General features: G+C 51.0%; 1 protein-coding gene across 1 annotated transcript; it reads left to right on the top strand.

Annotated features, from left to right (window-relative positions):
• Nucleotides 1-783: 783 nt before the first annotated feature.
• On the top strand, nucleotides 784-4,606 carry LOC119105260 (ligand-gated ion channel 50-like). Its single transcript, XM_037228724.1, has one exon. It carries the CDS (start codon nucleotides 2,591-2,593, stop codon nucleotides 4,076-4,078), a length of 1,488 nt encoding a protein of 495 aa, XP_037084619.1. The 5' UTR covers nucleotides 784-2,590; the 3' UTR covers nucleotides 4,079-4,606.
• The last annotated feature ends 14,731 nt before the right edge of the window (nucleotides 4,607-19,337 follow it).

Here is a 19,337-nt window from a genome sequence, read left to right as displayed (position 1 = left end):
CGGAGGGAATGGGCGGGATAAGGAGCAGGATCTCACGTGCCGGCAGGGTCGCTGGGCCTTGAAATGAACAGCTTGCGCTGTCCACCCGTTACCGGAGTTCGGACCCGAGGGGGCGCTAGTCCCCCACACCGGCCGAAACTGGTGCCTCTGCGGGGTGTGCCTGATAATTTGTTTGCGCCACTTGTATTTCGCCGACGATGAGAAAAGATTTCGAAACGTTGGAATGTATTACGATCGACGGATATGCGATTCGTCGATCACAATCACATGATGCATGATGTGAATGATTGTGCACGAACTATCTTTTAGCTTAACGACATGGCTGAATCGCAAGTCCTACCTTCCATTAACCATTAACCACACCTCGACATTTATATTTTGTCGTTCTCTATGCACTCCCCTGCTACGGAGAAGCGAGGTAAGGTGAAGGTCATGAACACACTGCGATTTTGATTTTGTCATATAAATTAACAGCCCGTTGGCCATTGATGAGCACGTCGACGATGATCCCAGTGCATTTACTACACCTACCACTGACCGCGGCACGAACGCTGAAATCGCGTCTAGCTCCGCCACTGCTCCTGCCACCGAAACCTGAGCGTCAATCGATTCTGACTACGGATCTGCCCCGCTAAACGTCCACCATGAACCCCGCTGACCCTCGCTTAACTCTGGCACAGATCCCTGGCTCCACCACGAACCCCCGCCGACCCTTGCTTAACTCTGGCACAGATCCCTGGCTGCACCACGAACCCCCGCTGACCCTTGCTTAACTCTGGCACAGATCCCTGGCTCCACCACGAACCCCCGCCGACCCTCGCTTAACCCTGGCAAAGACCGCTGGCTGTACCACGAACCCCCGCCGACCCTTGCTTAACTCTGGCATAGACCCCTGGTTCTTCCACGAACCCTCGTCAACTCTTGCTTAACTCTGGCATAGGCCCCTGGCTCCACCGGACAGGCAACTCATTCTGCCCACGGCCGCTGCATGTCTTGGAATGGACACCTGGCTAAACCAGGACCCGGAACCAGGTCTTGATCCACTCGGCTCATTTTTGGCTATGAAACAAGGGATGAGAACATTTCCCTCCGGAAAGTCAATGTTTTCTGGTAGCACAAACTAACCCAGGCTACTCGCGGTGTATATGATCTGGACATCGAAAACCCGGCAAATGGCTCTCATTAAAAACACTCTCCCCAAACAAGAGCTATCTTCAGAACCACCGAATTCTGCGGAAAAAAATGTTAGTGTCTCGCTCCACCCCGCGCAGAACACTGCCAAGGGGACAATCTTCACTCCTCAAATTCAATTTATGACCGGGGCAAAACATTGAATGGCTTCGTGCAAAGAAGGTTTGTAACGTCCCCGTCCCACAACATCCAGAGATAGCCAAAGTTGTGACACCAGTCTGCTCGTCCTCACTTCCCAAACAAATCCACTACCGGAAACTCTCATTGCTGGCCATCATCGCATCTCTGCCCCAGTTTTCACTCCGAACCCTATCCGCTCCTGCAAGTGGTAACGATTCGCTCATGGGAGCAAAATATGCAGAGTGCTCGCTGTCAGAAGTGTGTATACTATGCATAATGTATACAAGAGCTATACAATCCTGAGTATATATAGATGTGCAACGTACTTTTCCCACCAACAAAAAAAAACAGTGTAGTGGCCACCTAGACCCGGTAAGGGCTTCACACTTTTCATTTGGATGGTTTATGAATTTGATCTAAGTTGGCCTCAGATGACCTCCAGGTCACCCTAAAGTGGAGTTTTTGTGCCTGGAATAGTTTGTTCCACACCAGCACCTTGCACAGTGACGTAGTTAAAAGCACATTGTGAAGAAAACAGAAAAGTGTCGTTCTTTTGGACCGCCGGTAGACCAATTTTGAGCGGTGACCTGATCTGAACTGGCCTTTTTAGGGAAAAAAATGGTCGCAATGGACACCGCACAGTATTAACACTTACTTATGTGCCCTCAAGATCCGTCTTGACGTGTTAACATATGTTTTAACTGCATCTATCAGAACGACCTTTTTTACTTCGTGGCCTCCGGTGACCACACGTTTGACCTAGGTTAAAGAACGCAATGTGCACCCTTCATGATTTGACGAGACCTTCACAACAGCATTTTTTTTTCTCACGCGACGTCTGGAATTTGGAGATACAAGGGGGAGTGAACTTCCTCTCTCCCCTCGATCTCTCCCCTCCTCCTCTCGGCCGGGCACGGTTGTCTGAGACCCCGGCCGGGCGCATGCTAAAACTCATCGGCAAATTTGGAATGTATGTCAACTAATAATTTCCTCAAGTTCATGTCTGTGACTGTATTTTATCGAGAGGGCGAGCATAGGATCATGTTCATGGAAGACATAACAGCATGCTCATCACTTACTCAACGTTCCGTCAAGCACAAACTTCCACACGTTCTGCAAAGTTAAAGGTAACTGGCGCGAAGATGCACGTGATCTTTTTTTACCTGTGTCTGGCAAGTTACGTTTCCCAAATATCAGGAAAAGGAAAATTCGATCAGTTCAGAACGCATAAGGTATCTGGTATTGAGATTGACCCGAAGGCATGGAAGATACATGAAATATGCGCAGCGCTCTCAGTGCGGTCCTGTTCAACTGTGTCGTCAGTACTTTGTGGGCTCACTTCGGCCATCACCACTTGGGTCTAGCTTCTGCTTCTCGGGAAGACAATCGAAGCTGTTATGATCCTCACGTGAATCTAGATGTTGTCGGCGGAAAATACGAGCTAAACCACTGGCCTCGTTTTGAAGAAATTGAGAAGTGTATCCGTGGACTAGACCCAGTAACCAGGAGCAAACATCTCGTGCCGCATCCATGTGCAGGTCGTGTGCGCGTAAGTCTGAAGCTCGTGGACTTGCAGGACATCAATGTGGCTGAGAACCTGATTTCTATGAAGATCACGTATCTTGAACAATGGAAGGATCCTAGGATTATACTACCCGTTTTGATGAACACACAGTGTGGGACCAATGGTACGCTGAGATCCATGATGTATTTAGAGCCTCCGGAATTCTACCGCACTCGGCTTTGGACTCCGGATTTTTACATAAAAGCTGTTGTTCGCGCGAAATCGTTAAAATTTATCAAAAGATACCAAGCACTAATTTTGCACAGGACCAGGGCTATTCAGAATATCGTAACGCTCAATGTTGATATGATGTGCGATATGAATTTCGAGCATTATCCATTTGATACTCAAATTTGCAACGTAACCATTGAGAGTTTCGGCACATTTTACGACCGCATTGCCATTTTGTGGCATTCAGGTGGCGTAGAATTGCTCCCAGAATTCAGTTTAGCAGGGTATGAAGTGGATGTTATGCCTCAAAAACCGACTGCAGTACGGTACGCCGGTTACACGTTCCCGCGGGTTACGGTCACGCTCTCTTTTCGCCGCATTCGCATGAAGTACATCCTTCTTATTTACATCCCCAGCTTGCTGCATTTTCTCATCGCGTGGCTCGCCTTCTTCCTTCCGAAAGAAGTGTCCCAGGGGCGATGCATCATTAACTGCTCCACGACACTGTCTCTGGTCAGCATGTTATCCGTGTATACCCGGAACAGTCCTCATGGTGGTTATGTCAAGGCGCTTGATGTTTGGTGTTATTTCTCCGTTTTCTTCCAATTTCTCTGCACTCTTGATGCCATGATAGATACCCGCCTGCTCTACGCAGCGTCTAACATTAAGCGCAACCCTGTGGAAGCAGGCACTCGCCACGTTTGGGACTTGGTCACCGACGCCAGCAACTGGCTGGGAAAAGAGGTGCGTCTAGTGCGCACACAAGACGAAGGCAAGGGATTCGACGAGACACTGCGCGACATGCGGCGGCTGCACAGAGAATATCGGTTGGCGATGGCTGAGTCCTCCCAAGAGACCAAGCTGAAGCCAGGGTTTAAAAGGCAGAATATAATCCAGTCGAACTACCGCTTCTCGCCTCGGTACTACCGCTTTCTCAAGCTGCTCGTGATGTACCAGGAATGGTCTCAGTATCTCTGTCTGGCGTGGTACCTGATATTTCTCCTGGGATATTGGGTGCTGTACGTGCCGTAAGTAATTAGCTCGGCATTCTTGTTGACGTGCGTGCTGGCGAGCAATATAAGGCTGATGTGTGCTTGGTATGTTTCAAGAAATGACGATATGCTAGTGCAAGAAATGACGCCACGCTAGACAGGCCTAGAAAGGTCAATGGAGGACGCTGAAGCGACACATGGCAAGAATTCATCCGAGGCTTCCTGCTGTCAAGAGGAACAGTGGCTTTGGGGTAAGAGATCAGGTATCGCCGGCATAGGCTTCGCACACTACCTGCCGCGCAGCAGATTGAACGATGATAATGATAATGATTTGGGCTTTTGCGGCGCACCGACTACGTTGGTCATATGGTGCCCATAACCTACTTGTTATCTAACAGTTGCCCGAAAAAGCGGGGAGATAAGGTTACGTTTGACATACGGCATGAAATTGTATGACTTCAAGATAACTAAACATGCCACCGTCATTCACTGAGCTGGTGTCGTCTCCCAACATACCGGCTTTTTGTACTATATTCTGTTCATTGAGACACCGCCAACCAGTCAGTTCGCTAAAGATGTTGTGCGGTAGGCGCTCGTGATTCAAGTAAATGCATATCGATGAAATCTTCGAGAATAATTACTTGCGATGAGTTTTGTTACAACGTGCACACTCTTGCTTCAGCACACAAAACCTTATTTTGCCAAACTTGTTTAAAATGGTTACGGCAGAACGAAATTAGGAACAAACCATACATCCAGTAACCGGGTGCCGACGCGGCCATACCATGCACAATGCGCAATAGCAGTGTAGCAATTCTTTGCTGAGTAAAAAATGTAGGTTAACTGAATGGAATCATTTACTTAATAGGAATCACACCTTCCCGGAATTCAATCTAACCTAACCTAACCTAACCTAACCTAACCTAACCTAACCTAACCTAACCTAACCTAACCTAACCTAACCTAACCTAACCTAACCTAACCTAACCTAACCTAACCTAACCTAACCTAACCTAACCTAACCTAGCCTAGCCTAGCCTAGCCTAACATAACCTAAACTAACCTAACCTAGCCTAACCCAACCCAACCCAACCTAACCCAACCTAGTATACCGTATACTGATATGAACAGTCGTGCTCTGAAAAGAGGTGTGAGTCTCAATTTCCGCCTGGCAATGCAGTGTGCGAGGCCTGTGCCGACAACACCCTAAATGCATAATCTTTTTCTGATTTGTGTGATATCATTCTCGAGTGCCTGTTGAGCTATGCCAACTGGTAGATTTGCAGCTACAGGGGTGTAAATTTGCCAAATGCATAGGAATGGGAGGGGGAGCGGCATCAGGAGGAAAAAGAACTGAGCCTTCTTCCAAAATGCACTCAACAAAACACAGCAACCGTTCCAAAACATTTTTCTTCCCCATTTGACACACTTGCTTTTCAGAGTTGGAAACAGGGGCATAGTCTTGCGAAATCACTTGGGGCTTAACCATAAAAAATGACCTCATTGTGCATTTAGGAGTGAAAGTCGTGACTGCATGAAGACCATCACAAACATTATGTTTGGTCATGGCTCATTTATTAGCTTTCGCCCTAATTCGCTGTTTTCTATAACGTGTAATGATGTCGTAGCGGGGGGGGGGGGATATCGATGCGAAATCCCCCACATAGCTTTTTGAAATTAAGGAAGGTAGAGCCTCGCGAAATCAAATCAGTAGATTGTTCCCAACTAGACTTTGCATTTGATGAGAAGTTTCGCGTCGCTAGATCAAAAATAGATCAAGGGTTAAATTTTCCTAAAAATGAAATAATTTTCAAATTCCATGTGCGGGGCCACATCCAATAGCGACACGAAATCTAAACCGGCACGCTTATTGCTCGCTTCTGAGTGCTGTTGTTAATTAGGGTTTTTGGGCGCGCCGACTGCATAGGTCAGATTGCGCCCATAACGTTGTCATTTAGTCACAAGGTGAATATAAGGAGCGAAATATGATTTTTGTAAGGAATGAAAACAGTCGGCCATCTTCAAGAACTTGCGAGTGATTACCGAGAATGTCACCTAGCGTAAAGGAATGTTACCATTACGCCCAAAGTAAAGCAAACGCTCCCGAGCGAAAGGTGGACATAGCTTAACTACGTGGTGCACCGTCAGAAAAGCAGGGCAACGAGGGCATCGCGGTCTCTCACCACCACACAACAAATACCGGTGGGTTTCGTATGTATGGCCAATACGCAGCCTGCAAAGCACAACTCCTTTTTGCCTCGAATCGCGGAAGCTGGAAGACCACGGGCCCAACTCGGGTTTTATATGTTTCAACTTGCTACTTGTGTCATTATTCCAAGAGAACTGCCGCTTGTGTTGCAAAAAAGGCAAAATGGCTGGATAAAAAAATTAGGGCAGGAAGAGGCAATCTGCGCGTACATGGTGCATGTGATGCGCGTTTTGCAGCTGCGTCAGCGAGCTCATTTCCAACGATACCGACATGACTGGGAATCCAACACAGCGTCACATTCTTTCCAACTCGGTCCAATGCAGTGAGACGCATCAAAATGTCTTGTAAAAGGGGACATGATGGGTTGAAAGTTCTCAAGGCCAAGAGGCCGCTCAGAGAATCTGTTAAAACGAGGTGCAGGGACTCATTCCCAACTTCAATAAAAGAAAGCGACTTGATTATAGCCACCAGTTCGGAGGCGAACACCGACGTATGCCTTGACAGTGTGAATGATCGTGTGGCGGTTCCACTTGCAAATGCACAGCCGACCCCGTCTGAAGTTTTGAATCCGTCCGTACAAGTTATTGTGTGCCCCTCGTACGACGCCACGTGCTCTAGCCCCATGCAACGGAACAAGTCAGGTGCCAGGGTATGCTTCCTTGTTTCAGCCAGCGAAGTGTATACCCTGGGCGGAAACAGAAGCCATGGAGGGTGTGGCATATGCTGCACCGGCATCACGATGCAAAGAGGAATGCCACTGGCATCAAGCAGAGACCTTATCCTAGCGCGAAAAGAGGCGGAATGTTGGTCCGGACCACCATGAAACACAGCCGTTGTTCGACGCAAGAAAACTCCACCATATGTCGGGTGGAAAGGGAATTGCCGACGCTTCAGAGCATATTTCATGCCAACCATTTCTCGCCTAGCAGACAGCGGCGGCTCATTGGCCTCAACAAGGCTTGCGACAAGTGACGTTCGAAACGCTCCTGTGATGATGCGGAGTGATGTGAGGCGGATGGTGTCAAAAGGACGCTTGCTTGACTTACTTGCGCTGTCATATACAAAACATGCGTAATCAAGTTAAGAATGGATAAGGGAACGGTATAAAAGCATGGGAGTTTTCCTATCCGCACCATATGACGTACGTGCCACACATTTCAAAATGTTTAAAGCTTTAAAGCATCTGTCTCGTAGGGTTCTAAAGTGCGCCTTATATGTCAGACGACTGTCGAGATATACCCAAGGTATCTGGTTACCGACTCAGTGGGAATGGGTTGGCCGTAAAGACGGAGAGTCAAGCCACCGCATTGACGACGGCGACATCAGTGCATGGTGACCGCTTTCGCAGAGGAAAACCGAAAACTATTTATGGTGCTGAACCTTTCCAGATAGTCTACAGCCAACTGGAGCTGGCGCTCCATTACATGCGTTCTTGATGCTCTGGTCCATGTAGTAAATTCATCTACGAAGAGAGCGCGGCCGATTGACTGCGGTATGACGTCAACAATGTCGTTTATCATGATGACAAAAAGCGCCACACTTAAAACGCTCCCCTGAGGCACACTATTCACTTGCTTAAAAGGTGCTGGCACCTCATTATCTACACGCACAGGGAAGAAGCGTTGAGCCAAAAAATCCCCCAAAAAGGTGCCCATATGACCACGTATGCCATGCTTGAAGAGTTTTAAGAGGATACCTCGCCGCCACCTGGTATCGTTAGCGGCTTTAAGATCGAAAAAGACAGCACCTACATAACGTTTCCCTTCAAAACTTTGCCGAATCGTAGTATCGGGCGTCAAAAGGTGGTCCACCGTACTACGATTCTTCCTAAAACCGCACTGTGCATTACTAAAAATGTCATGCTCTTCTAAGAACCATGTCAGTCAGACATTGACCATTTTCTCCATCAACTTACAGAGTGGCGATGTAAATGCGATGGGTCGAAAATGTAGGGGGATCTAAACCACTCTTCCCCGGCTTTAAAAGTGGGACCACAGTAGCCTGTTGCCATGAGACCGGAAAGTCGCGGCTAACGCAAAGTGAATTAAAGATTGTCAGCAAAACTTCCAACAGGCTACCAGGAAGATGCTGAAGCATGTTGTTATGCACACCACCAAGACCCTCTGACACGCGCTGCAGCATGCTTGTAGCATGCTTTAATTCGACCATGGTGAATGGATCATTATACGACATGTGTTCGGTGACAGAAAAGTCTATGTGTGCTTCTTCGTGTCCCATTCTATGGCAAGCAAACTGCCGTTCCGTACTGACGCCACGACTGCCCTCCGATATTCCTCGGCCAATCTCATTATTCAGCATCCACTAGATGTATGACGTCGTGGCCATTTACATGTAGTGCGGGGAGTAGGGTAGAGCAGAACTGACCGGAATTCACTTGATCCGTGACCAGACCTGAGCAGTAGGTGTGCGACGTGTAAGTGTACAGATATAATTTCGCCACGAATTGCGCTTCGCCTCCCTGATCGTTCGACGCGCGAACCCCCTTGCTTTCTTAAACGCAATCAGATTGGCCGTGCTGCTCCTTCGGCCGAAAGCCCGAAAAACGCGTTTGCGCGCACGGATGGCGTCACGACACTCAATTGTCCACCACGGAACGGGCGTGCAACGTGGATTACACGAAGGGCGGAGGTGCACCCGTCAGCACATTTCAAAAGCGGGGCATTAAAGTCCTCTGCAGAGGTAGGCACACTGTCGGGATGTGTGGAAACCGACGCTTCCAGTCGAGCTTCAAAATTCTTCCAATCGGCCTTCTTAAAATTCCAACCCTGGGTCCGGGTACCTGGAACCCCAGCACTACGGAATCTCAACCACGCCGGAAAATGGTCACTTCCTGGTGGATCGTCGGCCACTGTCCACTCCAGGTGTGGCATAAGCTGCGGGCTAGAAAGCCTGAGATCAAGGGTTGATGTCCGTCCGGAAGGAAGAGTAAAATGTGTCGGCCGTCCGGTGTTAAATATGCACAGGGAAGCATCGTGACTAAAGGTTTCGCACAACCTCCCGCGTGTGTTTGCTTCATCACAGCCCCAGGCGGTGTGATGGGCGTTAAAGTCTCCTAACATTAAGACCGGCGGAGGAAGCTCAGCCATCAGGTGCCTGAGCTCTAATGATGGAAAACTGGCGCCAGGTGGCAGGTATCGTCAGCAGATTGTAATGATGCGACTGTTACAACGAACACGTGCTGGTACAACCTGAAGCGATGACTTCAAGTCCACCCTTCGGGCTGGCACGCTGTGATGAACGGCCAAGAGGACACCACGGTGCGCAACAGTGTCAGCAGACATGTCTAGCTCGGAGGTGAAAGCTGACGCGTGTGAAGGCAGTGTGACTACACCTGCATCCGTCTTTGAACCCTCCGGATAAGTCATCACGTACCCATCAAAAGAGGCTATGTGTTCTGAGGCTGCCCATTTAAGTTCCGTCATGAGAACGCGTTGCTTTTGCATGTTTGATAACGAAACCTCCACTCTTGGCGATGCTATCTCCCAAGGAGCAGTCTTCATGGGTTTATGTCTGATGACACGTCGTAGGTTCAGGCCGCTCGCGTCTAAAAGTTCTCTCATTCGTACACAAAAGCGGGAAGTTTGTGGAGACCGTTGACATAGAAAAACCTTCGTAAGCTACGCGAAGACACCGCTTTGTAGGTGGAATGATCTGGGAACTGCGCCAGCTTGCACGTGTAGCGCAGTTCCAGCATCTGCCTTCGCAAAGCTAGTGGGGGCTCGTGAGCCTCCACGAGAAGACTATCTATGGGCGATGTCCGAAATAGACCACGACCCCATTTTTGTTACAAAAAAGTTTGCTTTCCTCTATTGCTGACAAATTGAAATTTCTACCTCTTTAAAAATTGCAAAATCTGCATCTCAAACAAGACATGAGCAGAGTGGTAGCTTTTATGCAGCAGTTTCAAAGTAAATTTCCTTACCTGCACATGGCTATTGAATGCCTTTCAAAGCTCATAGTACGTTGTAACAAACGACAGGTTTTGGTCTCTTGATACACTAAGATGACCTGATGCAATATTGTAAGTGATTATATTGGATTCCTGTGGGATAATCAATCTGGAAACGTGCGTGACATGATTAGCATACTGCGTGCCATGTTGGCCTCATATTATTTTATCTTGACATCCTACCTACGTCTTGATTATGTATTGACCAGAAACAAATTGTAGCTGACGTTTAAGCTGCATAGCGCGATCAAAATGAACGTGAAAATATTTTGAATCATAGACAGCATGAATAAAGCAAATTATCACGGTAACCTACGGAATGACCTTGACCTGACCCCATTGTGGCATCTACATGTTCGTGACACAGCATTCTTATTTAGCCAAAGAGCATATACTTTTTGAGGAAATGAAACACTCCAATTGACGCAGCCCCCGCAAACATGTAATATGGGTCTGCAGGCCTTTGGCCTGGCCTTGACCTTTCATGTCAGCATGATTTCTAATTGTTGTTTCTTTAAGATGCGCCCATAGACTTCTTAGGTTTGCATATATATGCATTTCCAACTTAGGCAATTAATTCCCGAAAAAGCTTTGTGAGAGTTTTGTTTCCCGGCTTTCCAGCCCGGTGCGCTAGGCTGGGACGCCAGCCAATTAATTATTGATAAGCCTTGCAGCTGATTTATGGCCTATTCGGAGAAGGAGCAGTCTTCTTATAGTCCTGTTGGAGGGGAAGGTGTATAATTTAACCAGGGCCGTCGTCTCCGTGTTATAGTCAGGGCCGTGTTCTTTTGTGTATATTGCTTGCATCTTGAGAAAATGCAAACTCAAAGTTCTTGATTTGGCCGAGTTCATATCACCCTTCTTAGGTATGGCGCGATCGCGATCGAAACACAGAAGGGCTATTTCGTTTCTCCCAGCAAACAGACAAGCAGTTGCATCTCGGGACCCGAAATCGGTAGAGAATGGCCCATTTCAATCACCCGTCATGCAACATAGCAGCATCTCGGCGCCAGCTCGGCATCGAAGGTACAAAAGCTGCACCTGTGCCATAAAGCGCAGATTAGTGCCTTCCAAATTTTGCCTTTTCTCAGCCAATGGCTGCTGACACTAAAGCATAGTCGGTGAAAGTAACAGTGACAGTTTCTTATCACTGAATCTGTAGTGGCGACGTAGAAAGCATGTTGCCTACGTCCTCCTTCATCTCTAGCGGCAAGCAGGCGTGATTCGGTGCAGTACTTTCGGTGTCACGTAAATCACAGATGAACACCACGTCATCAAATCGTTTACAGTTCCTGCATCGGTATATGTCGCAGCACGTCGACAGGTACTAATGCGCTTTTTTCCCATGCTGCACAGTCTCGCATCACCGTCGCAACGGGAAACCCACCACAGGTTGCGTGGGAATTGGACAAAAGGGAAGCAGCGGCATCAGAGGCCGAGCCCGAGGATTGCATTGCCCTGCAGTTTTTTTTTGTACCACAATCGTAAAACCTGCATACCACTTGAATAGTCTTACACAATGATACTCCCGTGGCACAGACAGCGGCCGCACAGATAGCACGCCCCCCCCCCCCCCCCCCTCCTCTCTCTCTTAGGATCCCCAAGGGCTCGTTCAGACCCCTTAGGATCGACGATTGAGGGCCCGTTTTGAGTGCCCAAAGGCCTGACTGGGGGTTGCATTAAGGTGTCTGACGCTGCTGGCTGGGCTTACAGATACCAGTCAGAGGGCTCTTTGCATCGATTGTAGCGGACCCCTGCGTCGATAAGGGCCAATCGGTCGGTTGGGCACCACCAGAACCAAACATCCGGCTCCTCGGCAGTCTAGGTCTGAAGACCCATTTCTAAAGCAACGATGAAGCCGGGGTCCCTATGTCGCCCAGGGTCCTGAAGGGCCTGACATAAGGTCCCGCGTTGGAAAGGTACCCCGAGGCCGTCAAGAGCCGCGTTCGAGGGGATCCGAAGACCTTGGGACCGAAACTCAAGGGCACAGGCGGAAGACAGAAGGGACAAAGTGCTGGCTGTAGGTTGCGACCCTCCGCTGGTAGCACCGTGACCTCGAATATCAGTCAGAACGTCTCTCTCACCGATTGGGGACCCCTAGGGAAATGTGGGCCCCTATTTCGGCAGGACATCACTAACACCGAACAGTTGTTTTCGTGCCAGTCTGAGCCCTGAGAGCCCGCTTCACAAGCATGGATGAGGCCGGGCCCGAGGATTGCATTGGTCTGGACCCCTGCGACAACGAGAAGCCCTTGTGGCGGTCAGTGTCCCACAGTGCCCAACAGTAGCTCCTCTTAGGCTTGCAGCCGCAATAGCTAGCCACATCATCTGTCGTCGGAATGCATTCGCGTCTATCTGGATGTCATTGTTGTGGTTACCAGAAAACGACAGTGCTTCATCGTAGAGTGATAATCTGGATGATGATGATGATGATGATTTGGAGGTTTAGGGCGCATCGACTGCTATATGTCATGCAGCGCCCATAACTATCAATTTATGCAGAGGCGTCAATCAGAAAAGTGCATCAACCAGGTCACCCTATAAAGTCTTGGTAATCAGCCTAGCATCATGATGAAAAGATCACTGGGAAATCTATAGCGCGCAGAAACTGGAGCACTTTACCAAACTCGACGGCATTCGAAGAATCCCCTAAAAAGTCACATAGCGTGCGACTCTGGACGTGGTGTCCGAAAAACTGTGCTCTCGTTACAGTAAGGTGGCGGCAAGCGACCAGTACGTGATGCACGGTCAGCGGATCAGAGCATCGACAGCAGTACGGTCTGTCGCCAGCCAATAGCAGGTGACGGTGCGTAGCATGTGTGACCTATGCGTAACCGGCAAAGGGCAACTTCTTCCACCCTATTGTCCCGAAAGTACGACTGCCATAGTCCAATACGGAGTTTCACAGATCGCAATTTGTTAGCGCCCAGCGAGTTCCAGTGGAACTGCCATCGCTTCTGCATAAACGACACTGCGGGGAGCATGTCTCGAGCTGGTAGTGGTGTTACAGGTATTCTAGTCCCTGTCGTAGCGCGCTTTGCTGCCGCGTCAGCAAGATCATTTCCGCATATCCCCACGTGACTTGGGATCCAGCATAGAACGACCGTTTTTCCTGCTCGATCCAGTGAGCTAAGACGCGATTGGATGTCCTGGACAAGTGGATTCGACGGAAAGAAGCCGCCAACAGCCAGGAGGCTGCTCAAGGGGTCGGAAAGAATTAAATGCAGATTGCTATCGTCCACTTCAATAAAACAGAGAGCTCTGCTGACGGCTATAAGCTCGTAGGTAAAGACCGACGCGTGTGAATGACCGTGTGGTGGATCCACACACAAAAGCGCGCCCTACACCTGCGTCCGTCTTTGAACCATCCGTGTAAGTCGTCATGTACCCGTCAAACGATGCTTTGTGTTCTAAGGCTGCCCCTTTAAGTTCCGACATGAGAACGCGTTGCTTTTGCATGTTTGAAAACGAAACATCCACTCTTGGCGATGCTAGCTTCCAAGGAGCAGTCTTCATGGGTTTGGATCTGATGACACGTCGTAGGTTCAGGCCGCTCGCGTCTAAAAGTTCTCTCAATCGTACACAAAAGGGGGAAGTTTGTGGAGACCGTTGACGAAGAAAAATCTTCGTAAGCTTCGCGAAAACACCGTCTTGTGGGTGGGATGATCTGGGAACTGCGCCAGCTTGCACGTGTAGCGCAGTCCCAGCATCTGCCTTCGCAATGCTAGTGGGGGCGCGTGAGCCTCCACCAGAAGACTATCTATGGGCGATGTCCGAAAAGCTCCTGTAGCGATACGTAATGCGGCGTGATGCACCACGTTCAAAGTATGTTTAATCAGGTCTGGTGAACCGTCATAGATAAAACAGCCGTAGTCAAGTTTTTGGCGAATCACGGAACGATATAGGAGTAAGAGTGTCCTCCTATCAGCACCGTATGATGTACGTCCCACGCACCTTATGATGTTAAGAGATTTTAAACATTTGTCGAGGAGATTTCTTATGTGCTCACGGTATGTTAGGCGTCGGTCAAATCGTATACCGAGAAATTTCGCGGTATTCTCATTAGCGACGCGTTGCCCAGACAGCCTGATTTCCATATCAGGACAGTGACGGCGACGACGACAGAAATGAACTGCAGTTGTCTTCGATGTAGAAAACCGGAAACCGTTGAGCACACTCCACTTCTCCAGACGTGTGACAGCCAGCTGCAGCTGTCGCTCCATCGTGCGAGTGGTCGATGAGCTACACCAAATAGCGAAGTCGTCCACAAACAGAGAACGGCTGATCCCATGCGGAAGCGTGTTCCCTATGTCGTTAATAATCACTGCGAAAAGAATGACACTTAATACGCTGCCCTGAGGCACACCATTGTTCTGCGGATACCTGTTGGAGTGATGAGAACCACCACGCACCCGAAATAATCTGTCGGTCAGAAAGTGTTGTAAAAACTTTCCCATGTGACCACGGATGCCACAATTAAGTAATTTCATCAAAATTCCATGTCTCCATGCTGTGTCATAGGCTTTTTCTATGTCAAAGAAGATGGCGCCGGTATGACGCTTGCCACTAAGTCCGGCTCGCACTGCGGTATCAAAAGTTAAGATGTGGTCAGTCGTGCTCCTGTTCTTGCGGAATCCGCACTGAGCATTCGTGAAAAAGTTTTGACGTTCTAAAGTCCACGAGAGCCGCACCTTCACCATTCTTTCCATGAGCTTACAAAGCGAAGATGTGAGAGCGATCGGGCGATAATCAAGGGCGTTCGTTCCAGTTTTCCCAGGCTTTAAAATAGGCACTACTATGGCCTCTCGCCAGGTTGGCGGGAAGCTACCTGACTCCCATATACAGTTGAAAAGTGCCAGTAGTGCTCGTAGTACACGGGGAGGAAAATGCCGTACCATATCATTGTGGACGAGGTCGGGCCCCTCCGCTACGCTACGCAGCGAGCGAATGGCCGCTTCAAGTTCCGTCATGGTGAAATGCTTGTTGTATGTCAGGATGTCATCTATGTGAAAATTAACTTGCGAAGTTTCACATCTAGCCCTGTGTCGCAAAAACCGTGGATCGCAGGTGCCATTTCGGCAACGCTCTGACAAGGCTTCCCAATGGCCTCCGCGACATCACTTGGGTGAGTAATGTCTTGATTTCCCACTCGCGGTACCGGAAGTGAGATTGGTGGGTGCAATCCAGCAAATCCTCTAATGCAGCCCCATACACGCGGTGTCGGCGTGTGGCGATTTAGTGAGTTGACATAGCTGCGCCAAGATGCACGTTTCGCCTCTCGTATAGTGTGGCGTGCGGCCGCGCGTGCTTGCCAGAAAGCCAAGAGGTTTAATGCATTGCTATGCCGGTCAAAAGCCCTGAAAGCTCTCCGACGTGCGCGAATAGCGTCGCGGCACTCGTCGCTCCACCAAGGTACAGGGATGCGACAAGGACATCCGGAGGTGCGCGGAATGTATTCGCTTGCCCCGTCCAGAACACGAGACGTAAATTCCTCCGCGGTCGGCGTCGCCGAGTCGGAATCGTTAGAAAATACTTCCTCTAGGCGGGTACCAATTCTGCCCCAGTCCGTCTTCTTGAAGTTCCAACGCTGAGGTCGCGTACCAAGAACAGTACCATCGCGGTACCGAACCCACACCGGGAAATGGTCACTTCCGAGGGGGTCTTCTGAAGCATCCCAGGTGAAATGTGGCACCAACTGCGGACTACAAATGCTCAGGTCTAGTACTGACGATCGTCCCGATGGCAATGTAAAATGGGTTCTCGCTCCTGTATTTAATACACACAAGCCTTCGTCACGCACGAAAGCTTCGCACAGCCTGCCACGAGTGCTCGTGGAAGCACACCCGCGCACCGTATGATGTGCAATAAAATCGCCTAAAACGGGTAGAGGGGGAGGAAGCTGAGAGACTAACTCTCTTAGTCCTCCAGATGGAAATGAAACCCCAGGTGGTAAGTAGAGAGAGCAGACAGTTATGGTACGGTGGTTGGAATTCAGTGATGCTGCGAATGCTTGCAGGTCTGTTCTCAGCACCAGGCGCCGTGTAGGTACGCTTTGGTGCGCAGGAAGCAGAACGCCACCGTAAGCAACGGTGTCTGTTGGCATGTCAATGCGGAAGGTAGTGTACCCTTTCAGGCCAAAGGCCGCATCAGGCGCGAACTTGGTCTCTTGGAGACATACGGCTACCGGGCAGTACGCGCTTAAAATTGCCTGCAAGTCCTCGGTGCTTGACCTTATGCCTCTACAGTTCCACTGTAAGACCGACTGAATGAGGGGGCTTTAAAAGCAATGTGATGTTTTAAAAGAACTCAGCAGCGCTGGAGCCCGGCCGATGGCTGTTGGTCCTGTCTTCAGAACCGTTTCCCACAGAGACCGGGCGGATTCTGGGACGCATTCGGGGACTACCGCCATCCGTTGACGAAATCGGCCCTGGCGGACCACGATTTCCCGGGCGGACCCGTCCTAAACGGGGCCGGCGCCGGCGACGTCGTGGTCCTAGGTGGCGGTGGTGGCGGAGGACCCGTAGGCGGGTCTCTCTGCGGGTCGGAGGGGCCTGCTGGAGCCTCCACACGCCTTCGGGGCGGCGGGAGGGTCTCCCCCGTTGAAGCGGTCACCTGGTCCGCTCCAGACAGCCTGCTGGCTGCCTTGGCACGCTCCTGGTCTGCCAGGCGTGCCCGCTTTGCCTCACGGGTGCGCCTGTCTGCCTCGTGACGCTCCAGCGTCTCTGCCGTTCGCGAGTTCGCGCTCGCCAAGGTTGCGTTAGTCGTCGGGCTGGCAGACAGGGGGGCAGCCGACAGCGCCTGGTTACCCCGGTCACGCCGAACCACCGTCCAACCACCGTCCCCTGCCACCGACGGCGAAACCCCTGCGGGGGGCGAGGAGGTTGGCAGCACGGCCTCCTTCGACCGCTCCAACGAGGAAGGGGGAGCCAGGGCTGCCAGAGTGGAGTCCAGCGCCTGGTTCGTCGACACAACCGAGAGACCAAAGAACTTCAAGAGCGCTACAAACTGAGCAGCGGTCATCTGATCAGTGGAGGTCGGACGTGCGGTGGAGATCTTAGCCTTTTCGGCGTATGATGTTCGAGGGTGGCTCTCCTCGTACAATGTTCTGGCCTCGCGAAAAGAGATTTTGCGAGTGGTCTTAATGGAGATAATTTCTTTCTCCTTTACGTACGCTGGGCACATGCGGTCGTAGGTCGTGTGCGGGGACTGGTCTTTGTCACAATTCACACAACACCCGCTCTCTCTGAATCGCAAAATTCCGTTGCGTGCTCGGAGGAAGCGCATTTCCCACAGGCTGGCTTGTTGCGGCAGTACTGTTTGGTATGACCAAATCGCTGGCAGTTGAAGCATCGCATGGGGTTTGGGATGAAAAGGCGCACCTTGACACGTGCGTATCCGACGCGTATTTCAGAAGGAAGATCCGGGCGGTTGAAAGTCAAGATGATGTTATTTGTTTGCAGTTGCTCAGTTCCTTTTCTAGTGGAGATCCTCCGTGCGGCAGTGACGCCGAACACAGCCAACTCGTCAGCAATCTCTTCTTCACTGACGTCACGCAGGTCGAAGCAGTTAATAGCAATTGCTCTGGATGCATTTTTTGTCAGGTGTGATGTCACTCGGATAGGTACAGAAACGTCTCGTTTGCCATCCTTGTCCCGAACGTAGTACGTGAATTCGGCTGCAGCCATCGCACGATCCGCCTCTGCTCCGTTAACAAACTCGACCTCTAGCCCTCCATCACGCAATTTGTCGCACCGCACCACATTTCCAAATCGGTCACATCCGTCCTTTCGCTGAAACGGCGAGAGAGACGAGAGCCTCGTCTTATCACTTTGGAAAACCAAAATTCGGGGAGATGGCGAAGATTCCCCGCTGCTTTCCGTTCTGAACGTGGTCCGTCCTCCTCTCGGGGGTCGGGTGGTTTTTTGATTATGAGATGCCATGGAAGTTCAGTGAAGTTTCGGCACCGGGGCTCCCCACCCACCTCGGAGCCCAACTGGGGGACGGCCCACTCACCCAGGGGGTGGTGGTACCGCCAGGGCTACCCCGGTGCTATACGGGGCGAACGACGCCTCCCGCACGGTCAGGTGTAACCGGGGTTCCCGTCCTGACCGTGGTTCCCTCCCCGTCCTGGTGACCCTCCCCGTCCTGACCGTGGTTCAGCGCCGCCACCCCTTGACCCCTTAAGCCGCTGCGCGGTCAGGCGCCCCAAGCGGAGAACCGCAAAGAGCACCCAACCGCAACGCGAGCGACAAGCCGCTAGACCCGTGTGGGGCCCCACGGGCCCCCCACGCCCCCGGATATTCTGGCCAAAGTGGAGTGTTGGGACGCGCCGTGACTGACCCGTACAAAGCGCCCCTCAGCCACCAGGATCCGATCAACCCGGGGACGTGGGCGAGGGGGTACGGCGACCCCGATAAAACGAGGATGAGGAATGGTGATAGGGCCGGATGCGGGAGTGCGGGTAAAGTGGAAGGAGCGGGCGGTACAAGGAGCACGAGCTCACGTACCGGCAGGGTCGCTACGCCCTGAGAGGACCAGCTTGCGCTGTCCACCCGTTAACGGAGCTGGGACCCGAGGGGGCGCTAGTCCCTACACCGACCGAAGCCGGTGCCCCTGTGGGGTCACCTCGTCTTTGCGAAACATCGCATATCCTTTCAAGGAGCAGAAATTTTCACGCGCTAGCTTGGTCTCCTGCAGCGCCACGGCTGCAGGAGAGACTCTGCTGACGACAGCCTCGAGATCGATGGCGTTCGCGCTTACTCCTCTACAGTCCCACAGTAAAAACGCCTGTAAAAGGGCGCATTAAAAAGGTGGTAAGATGTGAAAAGCTAAAACAATCCCGGCTTAAAAGAACTCGACTGCGCCAGCTGCATGTCCAGACGCCTCAGATCGAGAGCTACGGCTTAACTCAGGAGGGCCGTGCCCCACCCTAGGACGAATTCTTGGGCTCCCCCCGTCAGATGGAGAAGGGACGCCAGGCCGGCTGGGACGCGCTTTACGCCAGCGTACCTAGCCCGGGATGTAGGCGGGGGAGGGCCCATCGGTGGGCCTTTACCGGGGTTGGAGGCACCAGCGGCGGCCTCCACCGGCTTCCGTGCGATGGAGTGCTGTTTCGGGGGA

This window comes from Pollicipes pollicipes, unplaced genomic scaffold (assembly GCF_011947565.3).
Source record: "Pollicipes pollicipes isolate AB1234 unplaced genomic scaffold, Ppol_2.1 Scaffold_6138;HRSCAF=7277_pilon_pilon_pilon, whole genome shotgun sequence".
In the NCBI taxonomy this organism is placed as follows: Eukaryota; Metazoa; Arthropoda; class Thecostraca; order Pollicipedomorpha; family Pollicipedidae; genus Pollicipes; species Pollicipes pollicipes.
This window is presented reverse-complemented; position numbering and strand designations above follow the sequence as displayed.